Below are 14,565 nucleotides of genomic sequence, written 5' to 3'. Positions count from 1 at the left end.
CAGGGAATTCTGTGCTCTCTTGCTAAGGACTCTGCTGCAGGTTTATCAACATCTTCCAAATGGGGTGACAGAGAGTGTGGCTACTAGTTGCCACCTGCGTAAACTCCCTGAAAAACATTTTCTGTCTCAGGCTGACTAGGAGTGACTGGATCCGATCTCAAAGTGTGGCCTGCATAATCCAGGGTGTACCCAGGCCTCTTCTTTCTTGCAAAAAGAGGTATGTCATTAAAATCATGGACCCTTTTTCAGGGCTTTCCCTGTTTATTCCACCAGAAGAAAGAGCTAGAAAAAAGGGACAAATATTTGAGAAATACACTGATTCTGAATGTTATCAACATTGCTTTCTTACGTGAAAGAAATTGAGCTGAAAATGACCTTTTGAGTTCAAGTCAGAATCTGCTTCACTTCTATTTCTTTGTCCACCAAAGGTAAACTATTAATTTTTCATCCACCACCTGCTATTCAGTAGAACACATTTGCTATATTCCTGTGTTTTCCCTAGTGTAGTCATTGTAGCAAATGAAAATATTTATTTGTATTGTAGACTCCCTACTAATGTCAAGTAATTATGGAACATGGGATCTTGTTTTACATTTCATCCTATTGTATTGTAGGAAAAAAAACACAAGAACAGGAACAACTGGTTATGTTTATTTTTCTTTCCTAACAGTATTTTTATGTTATCAGGACCTTGTGATTACAGAGCCCATCTTGGCACATGAAGTAGAGATATTGTAAGGATAAAGCTATCATTATGATTGAGATTAGTTACTCTGTGGTGTGGGCAGGTGGAGGCTTTTCATTAATGTCAGCAAAGCAGAAGTGTATCCGACTGGTCTACAGCCCGGCACAGAAGATCACGGGGTGAGAAGGGCAAAGTAAGGTGTGACAGCAGATAGAGATTACAGAGACGGCATCTGTCTGGAAAGAGCAGCTGTCAGTTACAAAGGCTCCTGGAACAAATGAAAGATTGCATGCCGGATCTCTAGAAATAAAGATGAACCGTAATAAGATTGTGGACCACTACAGCAGGGTTGGAAGAGGAAATAGCAAATGCTAATGAAGTGAGATGTATGATGCGGTGATAAGTGAGGCCCCCATTGTTTTGTGTGGACTAGGTTTTCTTGCAAACATACATTTGACTGCCGTCTTTTAGATGAAGCTAGGAAGGGCCGGATCCATGTGCGGAGTTAGAAAAAGGCCTTACGCCACCAGTCTCCAGAGGCACACTGGCTCTTCCTTTACTATTAGAACTCCATTTTTTGTCTCACTCCTCTGTTAATGAGGGGGAGTCAGTGTTAAACATTGTCCATGCTGTTCTTGAATGTTTTTTCCCCTTTGGGAGAGTTTGAATTCTTAGCAAACTGACGGAGACTCTTGATCATTGTCTTGTATTAGGATGACCGACTTGGGATGGCACGCTTGTTTAAAAGCTGGTTGCAGAGTAGAGCCCTCACCAAACAAAGAGTAAAACTAAAGTCCAGGTTTGGGATAGTTTATTTTCACCTTCAGAGAATATGAAAACAAAAAGCAATGGCCAGGGGAAGACTTCATTGTTCATTTAAATTATGTTTGTTTGGAGATGTCTTCCTTGTACATCAGTTCTTCTTTAGTCAGACTGATTTTTGCAGGTCTCATTTTTCCGTGTTCATCCTCACGAGATGGAAAATGTTCATATATTAAATCATAAAAATTTTAATATGGAATTACCGGAGTCATTATTCCACTAAATTTTATTTTCTAAGTAAGATGAACCTTGATGTGATACACTTTTAAGATACGTATTGTATTTTGTTCCATTATAAAATGAGTACTATTTCTTTCTCAGATAACTTTGTCCACTGTGACTTATAAAACAGCTGCTTCATCAGCAGATAGGGTTGACATTTAAATGATAATGACGAATCTCCAATCATAACAGAGATTAGTTCTGAAGTGGTGGGTCTTTTAGCCACAGGAAGAGTTACTCCTTTCTAAATTGGTGTTCTCAAGAGAATATCCAGAAACAGGGTTTTACCAGAGAATTTGCCAGAGAATGGGAAGAGAGAAGGTTCTTTTAAGAGAAAGTCATGCTAACTTTGAAAGCTTTTAATCTCTTTACTCAACATTTAATTCAGTGATCTTAACAAATAACTATGTAATTTATTTAACCAAAATACTTCACAGCACCATTTTATATTAAATATGTACTTTTAACTTTTTAATTTCTTGCCAGCCACCTTTGGATTCACATTCTAGAATGGAAACATATTGCCAGCAAAGCACTGAAAGATAACTTTCAAAGATAATTTAATGTTAAAAAAATGTGTTTTTTCCCAGAGAAGTATATCAGAGAATTCTCTAGTAGCAATGGACTTCTCAGGCCAGAAAAGCAGAGTTATAGAAAATCCCACGGAAGCCCTTTCAGTCGCTGTTGAAGAAGGACTCGCTTGGAGGGTACAAATAACTTCACATTCTTCAAAAGTATTTATGATTCGAGTTTGTCTTACCCGAAAAGTTGAAATCTGTTTTCCCTTTCCTTGTGCAGAAAAAAGGATGCTTACGCCTGGCCACTCATGGTAGCCCTACTGCCTCTTCCCAGAGCTCTGCCACAAACATGGGTATGTCTGTGCCTGTTCACTGGGACTGAATGAATGGCTGGGTGGATGTGCACATGGGTGAGGGGAGTGAGTGGCTGTGGTGGAAAGTGTATGTAATTAAATTGTGAGGATTTCAAACACAGCTCTGTATCCCCCCCCCTTTTTATTTCTTCAGCCATCCACCGGTCGCAGCCATGGTTTCACCACAAAATTTCTAGAGATGAAGCACAGCGATTGATTATTCAGCAAGGACTTGTGGATGGGTAGGTTTGATTTAGAATGGTAGTGACTGTGATCCCTCTTATGATCGGTAATTACTTAGTTAATACACATAGTTTTGACTTCAGCATATCATAAAACAGAAGTGATTCTGTTCTGTAGGGGTGGTTACTGTTGTATCTGAGCAGTTATCTATACAAAACCTATTATGTCATGCGTGCTTATATCTGTGCATCAACGAACAGATAAGTGAATAGGATGCTCTGCCAGTTAACTAATGATCACTAATATTACCCATTTTGTGCCAACACCAGTATCTCAGTTAAAACTGAACTTGTTCTTAGGGGTCAACGTTTTGATTTGAACATGTAATAGGATTCCAAAGTATGATTTGTGTCATGACATTATCTTACATGTTATATATGTTTTTAAGTTTGACGCAGAGTATATGAACTCTTTTTTGTATATTTTGACTGCTTGTTTTATTTTTTTTCTCTCTGTGTACATTCCTATTTTCTCCAAGTTCTAACAGCTTAAAGTAGTGTAAACCTATGAGAAGAGGGTTTCTCTTAAGTGTTTCTCATGTCATTTTTGGGTGGGATACCATGGAAGATACAAGAGAAATGTAAATTGTATTATGAAATATTTACACTCTGAAGCATTTTCTTTTTCTCCGATCGCTGAGTATTTCAAATACTTCCTGTAATGCTGGCAAAATTCTCTTTTCAAATGCAGTACAAATCAAGGGGGTTGTATTGAGGTTTGGACTAGAAATGAAACCAGCATCAATTTAAACAAGTGCTTGATGGGGCCTTTTATCTTCAAGGGTTGGCCTAAGATGATGACAAGATTTCAAGGTGATTTAATACTGACATTTGGATAAAAATGCATCTTCACATGGAAGATTATTAATAGCAAGTCAGCATTTCACTAGACTCTAAATAAGAGAAGATTTTAATATACTTCTCTATGTGGAGCACAGTCGTTTTAGATATAAATTTGAGCAATCAGCAGAATTACAATCCGATGAGACCAAGAAAAGAAATAATTCACAAAGAATCATTAAACTGTTTTGAAGGATTATAATTTCCCTACTTTTGGAGCCTAGTTTTTTATAAATTTTATGAAATAAATGAATAAAGAATGATACTATCTTTATCTTATTTTATTTTTTAAATCTTTAATGAAACATGGGGGGTGGGGTACATCCTTTGGAAAGATGCGATGATGCCAGGCAGTCCACTAGATGGTAGCGGTGATCCGCTCGGGAATGGAGAAAGAATTACAGCTTGATTTACCAGTGAAACTCCCTTTTGTCCCATCTCCCAGTGATGTAATGTCGGAATCTCACACAGTACAAATGGAATGGATAATCTCATCAGACATCTGTTATGGCTCAAATTTGGCTGCCTCTTTGCCCAGGCACAGTGAGATTAGTATTGGAGTCACCAGTGGGGATTGTTTGCACAATCTGTTTGCCAACAATTAACACAAAGCTGGTTTTGCACAGTATCACCAGTAAATAAGAATCCACGCCTAGCAGCATTTGCTCTTAGGCCATTAGGCCATGTCTTGTTTTTTCTAGCTTGACATTATAGAGGCTTTTCTGCTGCATTCTTGATGATTGAAGTATATGTTGTTTGGGTGTTTCTTTTACTCAAAACATTTTGCTCAACATTTAATAAATGATTTCAGGATTGATTTTCTAGAATATATGCATTTCTCACTTTCTGTTGTGTATGTAACAGTAGGAACCAGAATCAAAAGAAAAAGGGGGATCAGTGTTGAAGAGGGGTTCAAAATGATTTCCTTCTAAATAATTTTCTCTTTTCAGGGACTAACATAACCCAGAAGTTACAGTAATAATATGCTAATGCCCCATTCTCTGCACAAAGGTGTTATGTGTGAATACCCAGTTCCTCCAATGGAAAAAGAACGTAGCACTAACTTTTGATGCCAACGTAGCATTATATTGCTTATTGTGAGCAAACAACCTGACAAATGCACTGTGTATTTATCCTATTAGAATTGCATTAGCACTGATGACAGTTTTACAGCACAAGATTATGTTATACCAGATTGTTTATCATGTTGGATAATCCCATCATTGAATACACAGTAAAGGAAAACTCTGGCTACATTTATAAATATATTTTCTAGATTTGTTGCATGCTCTATTTTTATGAAATACATGAGTAAAGTAGAAACATATTGAAATTCCTTCTCTCTCCTTAGAGTTTTCTTGGTGCGGGATAGTCAGAGTAACCCCAAAACTTTCGTACTGTCAATGAGTCATGGACAAAAAATAAAGCATTTTCAAATTATACCAGTAAGTAATTTGTGATTTCACATTTGTATATTAGAGATGACCTTAATGCATAAGCTTTTGGAAACTTTGGTTTTCTTTGGATCTTTTATTAAATATAACCAGGGAGCTTGTGCTTTGACTAGACTTAAGTTTGGCAGAAATGGTTTTATGAGCCTGAATTAATATAAGAAATACAGGAATTGTAAAAATTAAATTTCCCTTTTTCCATGAAATATGATTTACCAATATTGCATGGACCCCATGCCACCTATTGTTAAAAGGCCACTAGAGATTCTTTCTGAATTGTACCAGTGGTTCTTTAAAAACCATTATTTTTAAACCCTTTCTGCTTTCTTATCTCAAACATGGCTTTTTTTGTTATTGTTGTTGTTTTGTTTTTGTAGTTTTGCTTTTAATCATTATGGATAGGTACACAGGTGCTGCAGAACTGGAGAACATTTAAACTATTCTTAGCACATTTAAAATTTTTCTGTAATTCTGCTTCTGAGTAGCACACTTCACTTTGGGATTTTTGTTGCTTCTGTTGATGCTGTGTGTGTGTGTGTGTGTGTGTGTGTGTGTGCTCGCGTGCATGTGTATATGCATGTGATCTATATGTTGGAAACAGGTAGTGTGGAGTAGAGATTCAGTCTACTTTCAGGAACATTTTACCTAAGATTGCTAAGTTGCTAGTATTTCCTTTTGAATGGCCTCTTTTTGGAATTATCCAAATTCCATATGAAGTGTCTTCCCAACTTCACTGTCCTTGGGTGAGTATGAATTGTTTAATGTCACAAGACCTCTTTAATGTTTAATGTCACTGCCAGAGGAGGAGGAGGAGGAGGAGGAGGAGGAGGAGGAGGAGGAGGAGGAAGAGAAGAAGCAGCTGTCATTCCATTCACATAATGTTTGATTGCTTCAGAATCAATTTACTGGTAGAAATTATATGAATATTTGCTTCTAGATAATAGATGAAGCTGTTAGGTAGACAACATTCAGGTATGGAAATTAATTTCTGTCGATGAGAGCATTAAAATCTTGTGTTTACTTTTGCACCGAATAGTGCAGACTTCTCACTGTTGGTTCACAATAGTCGTATTATTCTAACTATAGAACGTTAGGAGAACTTGAGGTGTAGAAAGTAGAGCAGCCACGCTCTGGATCCTAGGGTCAGATGACATTTCTTTTAAATACAAGTGAAGTTACAAACAGAAAGCACATCATAACATTCTTTTAATTAACCTTTAGTTTCATCCACTTTTCCATTTTAGTATAAAAAGACACAGTGTGCAATAGAATATGATTGCCCTTGAGGGTATTTTGCCCATCTTACCAGTCTGCTGTTTTCCCTCCTGTAGGTGGAAGACGATGGTGAATTGTTCCACACTCTGGATGATGGCCACACGAGATTTACAGACCTAATCCAGCTGGTGGAGTTCTATCAACTCAATAAGGGCGTTCTTCCTTGCAAGTTGAAACATTATTGTGCTAGGATTGCTCTTTAGCCAAACCAGAAGTGACTTGTTAAACTGTTGAAGAAAAAGGACTCACGACACAAAAAAATAAAAATAAAAGAGAAAGAAAGAAAAAAAAAGAAAGAAAGAAAGAAAGAAAGAAAGAAAGAAAGAAAGAAAGAAAGAAAAAGAAAGAAAAGGCAAGGAAGAAAGACCATAAATAAGGGAGAAAACATTGCCATGGTGAAAAGAATCTATTTCACCTACAAGTTACAAAAAATAGCTGTGCATTGCAGATAAGCAAAGATTTGAATTGACATTACATTTATCATCTAAAATTCATTAGTTAAAATTAAACCTCAGAAAAAATGATTTGGTGTGTTCTTGTGTGATTTTACATAACTATAGTATTTTCGTCAAATATGCATATTTTAAACATCTTTCTGTCCTCATTTATTAGAGTAGCATTTGAATTCTTAAACACAAAGTATGAAAAAACTGAGAGGGTTCAGAATGAATTATTTGCAGACTGAATTTCAATTACACTACTTTTTTTTGTAACTTCAGAAGAATGATAAAATCTTGAGCTATCAATTGAAAGAAACTACCCACAACTTGTTAATAAAACTAAAAAGTATTTTGAATTATATATTTTCTGAGTTTATTGTAACCTTAAAATCAAATCATATTTTCAAGTATCGGCTTAAAATTATTTTGAAGTATGTTGGTTTTTCAGGATGACTTTTATTAGGTTTTTAAATCATTAACTATCCTATAATACTTAACACTGGTATTGTACCTATTAGTGGCACATTATTGATTGTGTTTTATTTCATTCACTTAAATACTAACTGGAGCTATCTTTTTAAAGAAAATGATCAGGATATGGAAGGGATTTATATAATTAGCACATGCTTTTGTGGCCTGTCATCAAATCTGGTGAGATCAAAGATTCAAAATCTATAAAGATCCTAATAGGCAAATTCGTCCTATTCTCTGTCTGCTCTCTTTTCAGTTGGCAACATCATTATGGAAACCAAAGACTTTGGAAACTTGAAACACTTACCTCCCTTATCGCCTCTCTGAGGCCATCTGGGAAGTTTTTGTTGGGATTCTGTGATTCTTTTCTTCCCACTTTTTGTGGATGGCTATTCATTGTTCACGAAAAGAAAAGAAAAGAAAAACACCAAGTTAAAATCATTCAAAATGTGCCATCTCCTCTGATCCTATAACAACACTGTAAGAAAGTTAGGATGATTGTTTTAAAACATTTCAAAAATGCATACTTTGGTTTTAAATATAGGCTATATATTTTTGGCAACAAAGCATCTGAAGACATTTATGAAATGGTAATAAGCCAATTATTACTGAAAAAAATGCTGGAATATAGAAAATATTCAGTTTACTTTCAGCCCAGGCAAACCTAATACTTAAAGCACTGAAACTTAGAACATGAATCTGATGTTATAAAATAGCCATCTGGTGGTGTCCATGGGGCTTAGAAGACACACAGGATCTCTACGTGGAAGAGTGAGAGGTCAACACCCTGGCCCTTTCAACCTTTCAGAAGAGTCCTGTGTATTTCTGACTTATTTCCAATTTATAAAAATAGTTTGTGTTTTGAATTGAAATGCATTTTCTCATTTTGCACCCAGTTAAAATTTACAGTATCAGAGAATGTCCTATTTTAAAGACTAGACTCTCAGAAATTGACCAATCTATGCTTGTCTTTGTTATTTGTGTCTCTGACTTCATTCATAATCTAAATTTATTGTGGAGCCCAGATGTTGTATGTAATTGCTTACTTTGATCTTAAAGCATGAGTCCAGAAAAATTACTGAGGAAAGGTAGACATTATCTTTCGTGATTCCTTCTGATAAATAGGGTTTTAAATGTGTATGTTTGTGTGTACATGTGTGTAAATCTAATACGAAATTAAATCCAAAAATATCAGACACATTCAGAGTTAGTACAGTATTAAAATGGATTTCCACGAGAAATGTGAATTATCTTTGGATTATTTTTCATTTGATTCAGCCAAGTTTTATTATCTTACACCATTTCGGATAAGGATTGGGACAAATCAGCTCTATTTTCTTCTTTTTTCTTTTCATATGTTGGAATGAGTATGCTTCACTCTCCTAGAAAGAAACTCTGCAGACTGTGTTGTTTTTATTTTCTTTTATGGAAGAATTAAGTAATCATTGTGAAGCATTCAGGAAACCCAGTGAAACAAGATAAAAATTATTAGGAGTCTTTCCCAGAAAAGCTACTCGCTTCACGTGTATAATGGTGTAATCCCTGACTGATTGAGTATATTAGATGGAGATTTTTGTGTTAACTTTATTACGGTGGTCAACATCAGTTAATCAGTGTCCCTGTGGGGTCACTGGGTTTTGATCACCAGCAATGCCAACTCTACATGGTAGTTGTATTATGATAATGACATTAGACTATTCCCTGGATTATGGCTTCTCTGAAAAGGAAAGTTTGTCCTTGGTAATGGTTACAACTTGGTGGTTCAAGCTGGCTCCTCTATTTACAAAGCTGTCCTCTCTGTTGCCCAGCATTATTAAGATTTCCTATGCCTTGGATCTGTCTAGCAGCCTGATGAAACGTATGGACCCCCTTCCCAGAATGTCTTTTCATGTATAAAATAAAATAGAATTTCAAAGTAAACTAATTATAGAAACATAGCTACAGTTTTATATGTACCCCAGTTGGAAACGGTGCTGTAGTATGGCCTGCGGTGTCTTCTGGCTTTGTTGACTTCTGCTCATGGAAGGTCTCCAGTTTTCTGTCTCGTATTCTCCAGAGAACACAGTGGGTGATTCGCAGTCAGTGTTACCTGCCCCCCCACCTCCCCACCCCCCCCACCCCCCCACCCCCGCCGGGGAGGCATAGAATAGTTTGCTTGAGATGCAGGGTTGTTGTAACATTTATTGAACATTCAGCCAAACTGTCATACCTGCCTCTTGTGGGATGGATCAACTCCTGCCTGACCTGCTCCCAGATTTTTGCTGTCTGTGACATTAGGCATGCTTTGGAACCCAGACACTGTTTGTGTTGTCTTTAATCACATATACCATAGGCCACAAATTGTAGATGTGAACCAGAGAAAAGCAAGACTCTTGGCTAAGCACATAACTATACTCACCCCAAAGTTCATGGCAGAGATCCCCCACCTTGAGAAAGGGCATCCAAGAGAATGTCTAACCAGCATCAGTATTTGCTTCTGCAGTTGGAGTATCAGGTGGCTAGCCCTTTCCAAGTCAATTTCCTTTATAATTATAAAAAATTCACCACTTCTTTTTTTTTTTTTAAGTTTATTTTGAGAGAGCAAGCAAGGAAGGGGCAGAGAGAAAAGGAGAGAGGGAGAGAGAGAGAATCCCAAACAGGCTCCATGCTGTCAGCACAGAGCTGGACATAGGACTAGATCCCACCAACCATGGGATCATGACCTGAGCTGAAACCAGGAGTCAGATGCTTAACTGACTGAGCCACTCAGTTCCTCCCAAACAATCACCACTTCTTAATTCAATCCCCCATAATACACAAGGCATTAGAAACTAGAGTTAAGATTATAGCCATGAAGTCATACGTTTTGGATTTGAATTCCAGCCCCTTTCATAGTAGCTATGTAGCCTTGGTCAAATCAGTTTCATTTCTAGAGAAGGTATCACCATCATCATTATCACCACTTTTTAAAGACATTTTTTTAATGTTTATTTATTTTTGAAAGAGACAGAGACTGAATGCGAGTGGGTTAGGGGCTGAGAGAGAGGGAGACACAGAATCGGAAGCAGGCTCCAGGCTCTGAGCTGTCAGCACAGAGCCCCACGCGGGGCTCAAACTCACGAGCTGTGAGATCATGACCTGAGCCGAAGTCAGATGCTCAACCAACTGAGCCACTCAGGGGCCCCAATCACCACTTTTTAAAAAAAAAATTTAAATGTTTATTTATTTTTTGAGGCAGAGAGCATGAGCAGGGGAGGGGCAGAGACGGAGACATAGAATCTGAAGCAGGCTCCAGACTCTGAGCCGTCAGCACAGAGCCCAACGCCGGGCTCGAACTCGTCAACTGGTGAGATCATGACTTGAGCCGAAGTCAGACGTTCAACTGACTGAGCCACCCAGGCGCCCCTTATTGTCACCACTTCTTAAATTATTGGGGCGGTTAAATAAAATCATTCATGTAAAGTGCATAGCTATCCGATTCTATCCAAGATATTGATATATATTTTTTATTACATTAGTGATTGCACTTTTAGGTATTCTACCTCCCTGGAGTTTTGTCCTTTCCACCACTGAGTGCCTTTGCTATGCTACCACTTGATTGTCCTTCCTGCCAAGAAGGCACATTATGCATATATTATACATTGTGCCTCTGCACTGGTTTTAGTCCTTCATGTGAGACTTTGTTAATGGAAGTAGCCATGGTTACAGTACAGTAGGGGTGTGGGTGACCAGTCCATCTACAGGGACTCTGTGGGCTGTCCCTGCCTGCACCAGAACTCACAGATTCCCATGCTTTCTTCCACTTGGCTGATTAACAATATAAAGTGATATTCCATCTCTCTTCTCTCAAATGAAAGTGATTGGTAGGATGGGAAGTATAGAAGATGGAAAACTTGCTTTAGAGGTCCTGCCTGGACAGCACAGGAAATGGGCTAATGCACAGCTGAGTGGAGGAAGATGAAAAGACTCCTAGGTCATCGGTGCATCCTTGAGAGATTAATAACGTTTCACCGAATGGATGTGTCCCTATTTGTACACGCATGGATTCTGCTACCCTCAGAAGCTCTTGTCATGTTAGCAATCTGATTAAAGGCTGAAAACGGTGCTCTTACCTCGTGTGCTTGTCAAGTTCACTTCAGTATGTACAGAGTGCCTATTATGTGAAAGACACTTTTGAGATGCAAAACTGAGTAGGGTATAGATAGACAAACATCTGTCCTGGAAGCCAGGCTGGGTAAGTATTATACAGTTAATACACTGGGAGAGAAACATTGATTATACTTGCCGGAAGATGGGAGGAGTAAGATGGGTCCTGAGGCTGCAGGAGTTAACATTTACAAAACCTTGGAGAAAGGAGTGTGTGGTGCCATCAAAGAGGGAATGGCCGTTCCAGGCAGCATGAGATTGAATTTAAGAGTTTTCCTTTTTGTCTTTTGTTAAGATTTTATTGTTCTGTAATCTCTACACCCAAATTGGGGCTCAAACTTACAAACCCGAGATCAAAGGTCACATGTTCTACCAACTGAGCCAGCCAGGGGCCCCTGAATTTAAAAGTTTTTCAGCAAATGATAGCTTCGTTGTAACTGAAGTATACACAGTATTGTGACCGAGAGGGAAGTCATGGCAAATAGGACTAGAAAGGCAAACTGTTACAGCATTAGGGAGAGCTTCGGTGCCCAGCAAAGTGGTTTACATTTTAGTTATAGAAAGGTATAGTCAGGTACCTCAACGTATCACCCTATTAAATTTTTACCTGGTTGAAATCAGGAATGGGCTCCATTCATCCTTTTACTTTGCCTTGTGTATTGGAAATTCCCAGAAATGTTTGTTAAATAAATGAATAATTAGAGGATAGAAGTGCCCTGATGATGTCTGGATTACAGGAGCAGCTGTGTTTAAGATGACTAAGATGGGGCAGGGTACCAAAGAATGATGACCCTTTGCAATGATCTTGGCAATAATCATAAAGCCTACTCGAGAGTCATGGCCATGAAAAAAAATTATTTTATGGAGGAGGAATGATCAATGATGTCAGTGATGGGATGAAAAGGATGGGGAAGAAGTAAAGAGAGGAGTCAAAACATGCTTAGTAGGTTTAGGGCCGAGGAGAGTAGGAAGACGGTGACAATTACGATGGTGAAAAAGTTATAATTTTAACAGATGTCATCAAAATTCTTAGAGAAGGATTTGTCTTTATTTAGAACATCTTCTTTTATAGGAAGGTAGGCCTGAAGCTTTGATGTTGAAGGAAACAGTTAAATACCAAGAACTTCATTTTGCACAGGAAATTAAGAATTTGGGCATGAAAGCCAAGACAGGAGGTGGTAAGAGAATGAATCCAGGGACCTAACGGACAGTGGGAGGCTGGAAGCTGAAGAGGAAAATGGTCACTGAGGAAGTCCAGAGGCCAGGTGGCAAAAAGAGCTTAAGAACATGGATACAGAGTACATATTTTCCAGGATGCTTGCTCTGTGGATCTACAATTTAACAACTTCCGTCTTCCCAAACCTGGTGTGAAGTCTCCATACGTACAATAGACTTGGAAGAGTGTTGTAGAAAGTCCAGAGAAATGACTACACTCCACATCAAGTTTTAGGTGGCTTATAAAGGTGGACCACCACTAAAATTGGGGCAGAAACAGGAAATTCAAACTATAGGAACGAATGTCAGAAACTTTGAGTTGGGCATTGGTGGCCTTTTGAGGGGAGGTAGTTTGTTATAGAAAAATGAAAAGGCAGGCTACCCTCAGCTAACAGATAGTTTGAACTTTTTATAATCTTTTTTTAAGTCACCCCTTGGTTGCTTTAGTATGAACCCTAACTCACTCCCTGGCCTTGTCTTTTATAATATACCTTCTTGCACATCACCATTTCTTCACTTGCTATTATTCAAAATCACTGACCTCTCTCTACCTCACTGAAACCGCAGGACCACTGAAAGGGGAACTTTTCAGGCCGTTCTTACGTGTTCTTTCACCAACATTGGTGCTATCACTCTCTCCTTGAATCACTCCCTTCTTTTGGTTTCCATGTCCACAGAATTCTTATATTCTTCCTATCCTTCTGGGTACCTCTTTTTGGTCTTCTTTACAACTCATTTTCCTTTTTGCTCATCCCTTAAATTTTGCTATGCTTAGCTAGATCCTAGGCTTAACCCCCTCCCTTCTTATTTTACCCTGTCCCTGAAGACTCTTTCCTTTAATGTCATGACTTCACATACTAAGTGGCTTTAAAACCTGTGCCTTCTTTCTGAACTTTAGATCCATATATTCAGCTGTGGTAGGGTCCCTTCCCTTAAGGAAAGGGAAAAAAAAAAAAAACAACCTCAAGGCAACCTGGCTATACATGTACGTGACAACATCCCTCATGACCTTGTAACATGAGACCACTTAATCAGACCACGTATTTGTGTGTCGCCATATATGGAAGACAAGGAAGTAGAGACATATTTAAAAACTACACCACATGGCATTCAGAAACCCAGTTGTTCGGGTATGAACCCAACCGAGCAGTGCTGGCACGAATAAAGATGCTTCCTGGAAAGAAAAGCCTCAGTGTCATGACTCTCTGTGCAAGAATCCTGCTACACAGCTACCCATTCAACATCTCCCTTTACACATCTTATAGTTACATCAAACTCCACATTTCCATGGATCTCTTTATCTTCCCCCAAGACCTGGTCCCTACCAGAGCCTCACAGCTCAGTAAACATGGTGCCATCATTCAGTTTCCCAAACAATAACCTAGAAGATATTGAGAAACCGTCACCTTCCACATCCAAAGAACACCAAGTGTATTTCTCTCCACTTCCATTGCCATTACACAAATATAGACCACTTTCTTTCCTAGACTACCAGAGCAGATTCTTGAATCGTGTTTCTTCCTCTGATTTTTCTCCACACCTACTCTCCCTCCCCAAGTTCATTCTGCACTCTACTGTCAGTCATCTCTCAAAAATACTGGTCATAGCACTCTTCTACTTAAAAGCTTCAATCGCTTCTTATTGCCCTTGGATAAAGAATCCTAACATAACTATGAGGCTCTCATATTTTCACCTTTGTATTTCTAGCATAATCTTTAGCCACTCTCCCTTGCATTCTATTTTCCAGACAGTCTGTTCCCTGAAGTAGATTCTATTCTGAAATATTCTCTTTAACTTCAGGTTTTTGCACGTACATTCCCTTTATGTTAAACACATTCTTTTACCCTTCTCTCCAATTCAAGTAACTGTTTTGCCCTTTTAGAGCTCCTGTGACAATATTACTTTC

At 38.3% G+C, this 14,565-nt stretch overlaps 1 protein-coding gene across 3 annotated transcripts in view; it reads left to right on the top strand.

Annotated features, from left to right (window-relative positions):
• The window catches only part of GRB14 (growth factor receptor bound protein 14), a 115,787-nt gene extending 108,855 nt beyond the window's left edge, over positions 1-6,932 (top strand). For all 3 annotated transcript variants that reach the window (XM_042994576.1, XM_042994575.1, XM_007074649.3), the window contains 5 exons: positions 2,320-2,436; positions 2,528-2,600; positions 2,755-2,842; positions 5,034-5,127; positions 6,465-6,932. In XM_042994576.1, coding sequence (XP_042850510.1) covers positions 2,320-2,436; positions 2,528-2,600; positions 2,755-2,842; positions 5,034-5,127; positions 6,465-6,611 — 519 coding nt within the window. In that variant the 3' untranslated portion in view covers positions 6,612-6,932. The remainder of the gene's footprint in view (positions 1-2,319; positions 2,437-2,527; positions 2,601-2,754; positions 2,843-5,033; positions 5,128-6,464) is intronic.
• Positions 6,933-14,565: the final 7,633 nt, after the last annotated feature.

The sequence above is a fragment of the Panthera tigris genome, chromosome C1 (assembly GCF_018350195.1).
Source record: "Panthera tigris isolate Pti1 chromosome C1, P.tigris_Pti1_mat1.1, whole genome shotgun sequence".
Classification (NCBI taxonomy): domain Eukaryota; kingdom Metazoa; phylum Chordata; class Mammalia; order Carnivora; family Felidae; genus Panthera; species Panthera tigris.
This window is presented reverse-complemented; position numbering and strand designations above follow the sequence as displayed.